Source organism: Centrocercus urophasianus, unplaced genomic scaffold, assembly GCF_019232065.1.
Source record: "Centrocercus urophasianus isolate 14NV4802_14NV808 unplaced genomic scaffold, USGS_Curo_1.0 seq_19, whole genome shotgun sequence".
NCBI lineage: Eukaryota > Metazoa > Chordata > Aves > Galliformes > Phasianidae > Centrocercus > Centrocercus urophasianus.
This window is the reverse complement of record NW_024884744.1, coordinates 13,316,276-13,325,653: the sequence shown is the minus strand read 5'-3', so window position 1 is coordinate 13,325,653 and position 9,378 is coordinate 13,316,276. Positions and strand designations below refer to the sequence as shown.

Here is a 9,378-nt window from a genome sequence, read left to right as displayed (position 1 = left end):
CCCAAATAGTATTATAGGTCTTGATCTTACGAATTTCAGCTCCTAACAGATTTAACTGATGAAGGCTTCCTGTGGTTTCATCAAGCTGTTTATTTGAGGGGACGAGTATATGTCACACAGTCCGTTACCTGTCCCTATCAGACCTGCTCCTGAAAAAAACAGAAGCAGGGGCTTACAGGGCATGACATTCGTCCCACCTACCTTGTGTGAGATTGCCAGTTTTGTTTAGTTGTGCCACTGGAGTCTTTCCATAAGTTTCTTTTGCTTTCTCTTACTGACAGAGGAAGTGAAGTCAGCAGCTCTTTTAATCTCTTTTCAAATCTGTTCTTTTAAGCCATGCATCTTACCTGTCATGCCTTAAATGAAGCACTGGTTCTACTAGAATGTGTTGTTATTTAAAAAACAAAAAAGTTTGAAGAAGTTGGATTGAATTTCATTGGCTGTAAGATTCAGAATTTCATTGTACAAACTTCAGTGCAAGTCATGGAAAGACTAAATGCTTTCTTTGAGACTACTGAAAAACTTTGATTGTTCTTTCACATTAATATCTTTTTTGTCTTAAGGGCTTGCTGAATTTAATTTTTCTTTAACATCTTACATATTAAAAAGATGGAAATCTTCATGCTACCTCCATTTACAGCAGGAGGTCAAAAACATTAATGAAAGTCTGACTATTTGATTCTCTTGTTGAAATAGATTATTGAACATCACTACTGTTGAAGTGATTTAGAAATTATATTGTTGTTAAATAATCTTGATTTGTTTGCAGGTTGCAAAAATTCAAGCATATGAAATCCAGTCACTGGATCTGATTTCAAATAGTGTCATTTTGGGAAGTTGCTGGCTCTGTTTTGTGACTGATCCTCCCTTGAGTAAACTGGTACTGCACCGCGCTTCCTGAATCCTGGCTCCTGATTCCTATTCCAGGACTGCTGCTGTCAGAGCTTTGACTTCTGTAAAGCCTGGGCCTTCCAAACAGGAGCATGTAGCAGGAAGGAATCCATTCTGATTACACATGCACTGAGTGCAGGTGAAGAGAGTGTATTAAAGTGGTTTTCACATATCCCTTAAACTGCAAAGTTTGCCAGTCCTGGGAAATATTCTAGATTAATTACATCAAAAAAAGTTAAATGGCATTTGGATATATTTTATTTTGTCAAGGAATTTACAATAGAAGGAGGGTGTTGAGAAGAGCAGGCAGGCAGGAACTTTCTCTGCATACAATTTTGGAGAGGAGGAGCTGGCTGCCAGACTCCTGCTGCAATGAAAAAAGTTGCATGACAGATGGTCTTGTAATCATAAATAAAAATAGATCATTGTAGTTCCACGCAGTTCTAAGCATGATTTCCACACTGCTTCTCCCCAGGCTGCTGCTGGGAAACACAGGGAGAACAATCAATGTATGAAGCCCCTTAATTTGGATAAGAACTGATACTGGAAAACAAGGCCTAAAACTGCAGTTTGAAAATTACACCTGGTTTATAAATAAATGTTTTTTCTGCAGTGAAATGCTGTTTGGTTCAGTCAGTAAGTCAAAATCTTAGTCTGTAGAATGTGTTTACAGCCCTGCTGAGCTGTTTGACATCAGCTGCCAGCACAGCTTTTTTGTACAGTTGAGCCTCCCTGCAATTCTTTTGTCTTCTGCCTAGCTAGCCATTAAATCTTCACAACGGATGCTGCTGCGTTAGCAAGCTGCACCATGGCAGTACCTCTTGGCATTTCATGTGAGAGTCAGTAATTGAAGGAGAATGGCAATCCCTGTTGCCCTAATTAAATAAGCAGTGAGTGCTTCTAATAGGGACTGTATTTCATTGCAGTTTGCTCTACGTGGTCACAGACTATCAAAAGAACTCTATCGTATTTGCACACAAGGAAAACAAGTACTTAAATGGATCCATGATTCTGTTCCATTTCATTTTTCATAGTTTCTTGTTTTACCCAATTTGATCAAACTGTTCAATTTCTCAGTATTAATCTTTACCTATAATCAGTTTTTATTCCTTTTTTTGGTTATTCAGCCTTTCATTTTCAGAATAACATCTGACTCTATACAACAGAAAATGTGACAAATTTCTCTAGACATGCATTCTGCTATTTACACTAGTGGTGTCAGACTGAGTACTGCTGTGTTGTCTTTTCTTTCACAGTGGAGACAAAAATTGAAACTATTTGCATGTGTATTTTACTGCCGCTGAATTAATTACTTCTGTTCTCTTCCATGATTGCCTTACAGAATTTAATAGTGACATTACTTAGTATAGCATGGTCATAAGTAGAGAAAAGCATGGTACTGTTGAACAGTTGAAAAGTAAATGCAGGTTCTAGTCAGATCAGTGATTCACTGGCTGCCATGGAAGAAAATTCAGTCCCTTAATCATCAAGAAGGCACAGTGTCAGTCATACTATGCAAGACCCAGAACATCAAAAACACGTAAGTAATAAAAAAATGACTTCAATGTTTAGCCTGCCCTACTTTACACATAATGAACAACTAGTTGGTTTATGATTTAATCTTAAAATATTTTATTAAGCACAGATAATAATGCAAGAATCTATGTAATAAAACAAGAGAAAAAAGCAGTGTTAAATGAGTTACTATAAATATTGCACTTAAAATTCTTATTTTACATATATACGCCTTAAAAAATGGACAATTATAAATTAACCAAATTACAAATTTGGTGTGTTTCAGATCAGAAGGTTGTGCTGCAGATCTTCAACTTTAAGATTCAGGATTTGTAATTTTGTATCAGGATTGTGCTTTGGTGGCTAGGATGGGAGAAGTGTGGAAAGGGTGACCACAGTCTTAGTGTTTGTGGTTGTGTTTTCATGACTTAAACTAAGTGAAAATTATTTTCCAAGAGAAATGATAGAATGCAGATGCAGAGTTTAGTTATAACATGTTTTGTTTTTCAAGGTATTCAGGATCTTTTGGTTCTTAGTCTTAAAACTCATGACAAAGCTGTTCGGAAAGATCTTGCCTCTGCCGTCTTCTTCTACCTGGCCCATGATGATGTAGTTCAAACCTACAAAAGAGAGTTTGATATTACAGAACAAACCTTTAAGACATGGTTGGGTAAGCAGAATTATCTGTGGTTTATATTCTGTTGCCAATGTCTTTACTGTGCTTTCTTTCCTACCCAAGGCATATATATACTTCCTTATCCATTTTGTACTTACGCAACAAACTACAATTACATAAAAATCAAACAAGTCCATGGCTAAATACATACCTATTGTATGGCTAAATACATTGCAGATGTTTTTCAGATTCATTTGACAGTCTGTATTTAATATTAATATTATTTAATATTAATATTAATTTATTTAATAAACATTAGAAATGCAGAATAAACACCGGATCAATTAATTACTAACATCTGGAGATGTTAATTATTAATGATTAATTTTTGGATATTTTCTCATACACTCAGCTTGTAGTATAATGCTCTTTAGTCTTTTCATGCCTTTTTCCTTCTTCAAGGGCATAAATACAGTCTAGGAATATAGAGTGGCAGTCAGGTAAGCAAGGTGGGCTTGGCGTGTGATAAGCCCTGACTTTGAGGCGATCAGATGGATTTGAGTGTTTGCATGGCTGAGAAGAGTTAGAGATCTGCAAGGCCTCACACAGGAAAGAGTCATGTTGTAGGGGGTTAAACAGAAATGTAGAAAGTTTAGATATTATGTAATGGCTATTAAATAATTCAGAGGTAGAATATTTAGGTAGAGAAACTGAAGTGTGTGGTTTGGACTCAATCTGCCTAAAAGGAGAGAGTTTGTTCCAAGGATACTCTTCTTTGTCCCAGACAGATGCCTGATTTCTGAAGAAACAAAGGTAAAAGCAAAAGCAAGTTTCTGACAAGGATGCTCACTTTGATACTGCCCACTTAGAAGTAATATACTTAAGTATCAGCAGCAACAGGGTCTTTTTGGATGCTTATTAAATTATTTTGACTGTTTCCTGCTATGGCTCTATGTTCTCCTGTTCTACCTGTTTACTCAGGAAGCAGACCTGACTACTATTTCATTTCTTGCTTAGTTACTTTAATGAGAGAGTATATTTCTTACAATATGATATAAGTAGCCTTTGTTATAGTTAACTGGAAATCTTTGTTCCACTCCATATAACAGTTTGATAGCTGTAGAAATACTAGCTGTTTGCAGATGTAGAATAGGTAAAGGGATACAGGAAGAGAAGCAGCAGAAGTAGTTACATTTTCATGTGCTGTCACATACTGTTCTTTCAAGTTTAGCGTGATTTTGTTTTTCCACTCTGAGTAACTGCATGCAATCCAAAATATATACATGCAAAAACAAAATAGAACCGAGTTTCATCTGGGCAAGCAAAATCAGATTTTACTTCATATCACGTGAGCTTCTAAAACATCTTTTCAAAGTCCCTTGATCTAAGAAAGCCTAATACTTTATTGCATTCTTAAATTTTATTTATATAAGCCTGTAAGTTTTTTGTATTTTGAATTGATTCCATGTAATACAAGTAGCTGATTATCGAATCAGTTCCTGTAATTTTACTGATATTTGCGGTTGTATTTCAAACTGCAGTTCTCAAAACTGTTGTCTTTTACAAAAACACAAAGCAGTTATTTGGCTGTACTCACCTCTTCTGATGAGAGGACATTGCTTACATACTACAATAATCTTAGCACTCAAATTCTTTCCTGCTTGTTGTATCGCTAAGTTTCCCTCCTTGTATACATTAATGATTGATATTGTTGCATGCAAGCTTCCAGCCCGTGTTGTTGTTGAGATTACAGTTCCAGTTATTACTAGAAGAAATCACATTTGATGCATTTTAATTATTTTTTACAATTTGATGGACCACAGAAACAAGCATATTTGCTCTTAAAAATGATGCAAACAATACTGGAAAGGTGGGTGCCATCAGCAATTTGGCAAGAGGTGAGAAGGAAAGTGATTTTTATTACTCCAGTGCCAAGGGAGAAAAAACAAGTTTCGTATAGTGGCAGTGACTGTCAGCCACAACAGCTGAGGTGTGGTCAGTAAGATTTTTCTTCCTGCTTGTTCTGACATGGGGCAAGCCTGTACTGGTTGTGTATTAAACAAGGCTGGTGGTCAGCAGTGATGGTGAGTTGGTGCTGCAGTGTCTGCATTCTGCATCAGGGTGCAGTCACAACCCTAAACTGTTTTTCTAGCAAAATGATATAAAGCTGCCCCTGCTTTCCTGAAACAGCAGACTACCTCCAATCTCATGGGTTTAGTTATAAAATTAGAGAGAATTAGATTATTAAGTTGTGAGAGAATTGTATGGGAACTGTTGATAATGGCCTGAACCTCTGATTGACCACCTGCGGCACGCAATGAGTCAGCAGGGGAGCACAGCTGAAGGCAATTCACCTGTGATACCTGAAGGGGTGGAGCCTGACTGCGCCTCTCTGAGATCCCATTTAAGTGCTGACTGCCACTAAGGAAGGATCTCTTTCTGGAGAGAGATCCAGTTTATTGCGAGCCTACAGCACTGGTGAGCATTTTTCATTTATCTTTCCACCACGGTAATCCTACTTAGCCTCACCTCTGTACGCATATTGTTTTTCCACCTGTTGATTGTACAGGGGATTAAGCTGTTCCATCAAAGATAGTATAAGGTAATAAAGGTTATAAAAGGTCAGAGAAGCTCCCAGTATTAATTTGGGAAATGCCTCTGACACATAAGAAATTATAAGTGACAATGCCATCCAAATATAGAGAAGGGTGTTTGCTGTATCAGTGATTTGAGCATGGAAAGCAGTGCTTTTAAGCTTCCACGCTTTCTGAAGTCTTAAAAATGTTTTGGGAATCTGTAGGCTGAATTGTGAAATAGCCAGCAGCTATGGCATAAAATGTGGCATAAAATTCCCTGATGACAGACAAATGAGATGACTACAGTAATTGAATCAGTATTTCCTATCGGAAGCTGACCTATATTTAGTGATGTGATTTTTTAGAGCAAATATATCTATTCAGTCATAATGCAGTGCCTCTTTTGGGATTATTTCCAGTGTTATGATGATAGGCATTCTAATGTCAAATACATGTGTAAGAGGATGTAAAAATATCACCAATATATTAAGGATCATTCATAACTACATCTGGTAAAACTCCCAGCAGTGTATACATTTCCAAGCAACAATTAATTAAAAAGAAACAAACTTTCTTACCAAAGTTGCTTGAACAATAATTGCTTTCTAGAGTCCCACTCCTCTTGCATTTTTGCTGGCACAGGGCAACTGTAGGTTTCGAAACTTTGAAGAACAAAGAAGAAATTAAAAGATATTTTCAAACAAATGCAAGTAGCATGCTTAAAAACATATACATGCTAAGTAAATCTGGTAATACAAGTAGATCTGGTAATATCACAGTAATGATGTGTCCCCTTTTTCTGACATCACCTCCGCTTCTTTCCATGCATTTCAGCTACGTTGTACATTAATGGCATTATACAGTGGGACTTCTTACTAAGAACATTCACATTTGATTGTAGTGTGGTCTTAAATGTGCAAGTTGTTAGTGGTGTTGCCTATTGCTCTGGAGCCACAGTAGTCCATTAAAGTCTTATGATATTATGGTAGTGCTTCAGAGAAAGCAGGTAGACTTATATCAGAAATTACTGTACTGTGATGAAAGAGAGCAGAGTTCAAATTCCTACCTTTTTTCTACATTTTTTACATTGCTTCATGATATGTTCTGTATAATTTTGAAAGATGGCATTTTGAAACACAATAGAATGTGTGAAGAATTTAATATTGGAGGCAACAGCTGCTTCACACTGACTTACATTTCCTTTCTGAAGCTGAGTGCTTTGTTTAAAGACAAGTAAATACATTCCCCCCTCTCTCCTTTCCTGCTTACCATTGGAGTGGACATTAACAGTCTCTGCACTTTATTCAGATTGTTCAAATTATTGGTAAGTTTGAGATGAGAGATGGAGAGATTAGAACAATAATAAACCCAGACAACTTATATAAATGCATTTATTTAAAATAAACAAAAATGCCCTAAAATAGTTGTGAAGAATATCTTTGCTTTATTTTTCTCTAGAAGGAAGTATTTTGCAGAAATCTTACTCAGCCTATTCTTTCTGAAAAAGCTTCTGGCCAGTTTTCCAACCAGTTATTATTTATATTTCTACTTATCTGCTAATGGTATAGATTGGTTCAAAAATAAGATTTCTAAAATTCAAATGAATGATGCTGAAATTTTGTCTTCAGTGCAGGTCCACAATGGTTAGATCTTCATATTTGCTATTCTGCCTTTTGAATCTCAAGTTTAATACTTGAACCACGCTTAGTGATGTGGGATTTTTGTTGTTTTTGTTTTGTTTCATCTTAATGAGGTCTTCATTTGGTATTCGATAGGCCTCTGTAGAAAGGCTGCAGCGTGAGACAGGTGACAGCCTGGATTAACTGAGACCAGGTGTTGGAAGGAACAACTTTATGAAGTGCTTTATAACGAAAAAGAGCTGAATTATTTATTACCAAACTGTCAGTTCCATCAGGATGATTTGCAGTTCACTGTGATTTCATTTTTATACTGCTTTTTAAAATCTATTTTAAATATATTTCAGTATTTAAGCACCGCAGTTTCTTTGTTTTCTTCTGGAAAGCCATTACTGTGCTGACTTCTGACGTGTTTTAAATGCAAATTAGGTTGTGATGCCAAACATCATGAATAATTTGGTTTTGTGCTACAACTGTATCTTAAACCTCTCATTCAGGTTATGGAAACTTTAAGGCTTTATCCGTTCAGAACCTCCGTAATGAGGTAGTTTTGGCAAGGCCTTCAGAGAAGTCCTCCTTTGATCTTTCATATGTGCTGTTTCATCTTAAATATAAAAGGAGATTATTTTTAGTCTGACATATTTTGTTATAAATTTCTGCCCCTGAACATTTTTGAATAAACACCATTTTGAGAGAAGAGGGTCTGTTGGTAGGACGCTCAGAAAACGTGAAGAGGGCTCAGATGGTTTAAATAGCAATGTTGCTTTATCTTAATAACTAAATGAAGAGAAATATGACCAAACATTTATAAATTGGCTTGTCTGGAAGAACTTTTTTTAAAAATAAAATTATTTATTGAAATATGTGGACCTTCCTATAAAAAAAAAAAAAGTAATTGCTCATTGTTCTGAGGAATTTGGTAAAAGGTGTTTGCTCATCAAAATGCTGAGAAGAGATGATAATATTCTCTTATCTGAAGTAACTGTTACAGTGAACCGGAGAGATTTCCTGTTAATAATATTAAGTAGATTCTACATGCTCTCTTGAGTATATTAATTTTTAATTAATTCCTTCAACATTTTAAGCACTAACAAACCACAAAACTGATTTTAATATGCTTCATGTTACATTTTTCTAACCCTCTCTTTCTGGAATAAATCAGTTTTACAATCAAATAAAGCCAAAAAAACTTACCTGATGTAGCAGGGATTGTTGTGGTAGTAGGTGGAACTGTAGTTGTGGGTAACTTTTTTGGTCTAAATTTATAATGGCCAATAAAACCATCAGCTGTTAAACTTAAATCAGATAAAAACTGAATGAACAACTCATTTCTCTCAGATACAATAGGCCTGGGATGGAAAAACAAAATAACTTTTATTAGATTTAATGTCAAAACCAAAAAAACCATGAATAGCATTCTTACACAAAAGAAAAGAGATTGTGCTTTGAGTTTATTTCTGATGTGAATGCAATATCTGCCCCTACTGCTAGAGTACATGCTCCTTTTGCTAACATGTCTGACCCTGATGCTGTGACTGTGAAACTCATTCTGTTGAATCATGAAAACCTCTGATTCCTGAGGGTTATGTCAGTACAAATATCTTCAAATTCTTCTGTGTGACTTCATTGCGGACTTCACTTCTGGAATTTCATTCCGTGGGGACAGGTTAATACAGTGAGAAAATATGTTAAAGGAATCCTCAGCATGTAGCAGAGTTGAGTAAATGTTTTTGGGTTTCAGTTCGTTTTTGTTTAATGGAAAGTGTATTATGTATTTGGAAGGTCTGACGGAAATGAATTTGATGTGGAACTCTGAAATTCTTCAGTAAAACCACTAAAAATATTTTGGGTTGCTACTTCTGTGTGGCTGTATTTTGCCAGAGATTGGATTTTTATTATATTATATTGGAGGCCTTACAGAGCTAGTGGTGTTATTTTGTTAGGATTTGAAATGTCATTAACAAGTGCTTGTCAGCGTATTGGTTTTTAGTTCGTAAACTGTAGTACCTGCTGTGATGCTAACTAACTCTGGATGTAGGCTCTGTTGAAGACTTCCACTAGAGAAAATTGTATGGCATGCAACTCTAGCAAAGGAGCACAACGCTCATTCTTCTAAGCATGATTAATTAATATCTGTTAATGC

The 9,378-nt window shown here is 35.9% G+C and overlaps 1 protein-coding gene across 2 annotated transcripts in view; it reads right to left on the bottom strand.

The window, feature by feature from the left end:
• Nucleotides 1-1,164: 1,164 nt before the first annotated feature.
• Nucleotides 1,165-9,378, bottom strand: part of PCOLCE2 (procollagen C-endopeptidase enhancer 2) — a 36,433-nt gene continuing 28,219 nt past the window's right edge. Inside the window, exons 6-9 of one of the 2 annotated variants that reach the window (XM_042820499.1) lie at nt 8,430-8,584; nt 6,177-6,260; nt 4,620-4,787; nt 1,165-3,026 (exon numbers count right to left, since the gene is read on the bottom strand). In XM_042820499.1, coding sequence (XP_042676433.1) covers nt 2,890-3,026; nt 4,620-4,787; nt 6,177-6,260; nt 8,430-8,584 — 544 coding nt within the window. In that variant the 3' untranslated portion in view covers nt 1,165-2,889. The remainder of the gene's footprint in view (nt 3,027-4,619; nt 4,788-6,176; nt 6,261-8,429; nt 8,585-9,378) is intronic. The other variant, XM_042820500.1, reaches the window with a different exon arrangement.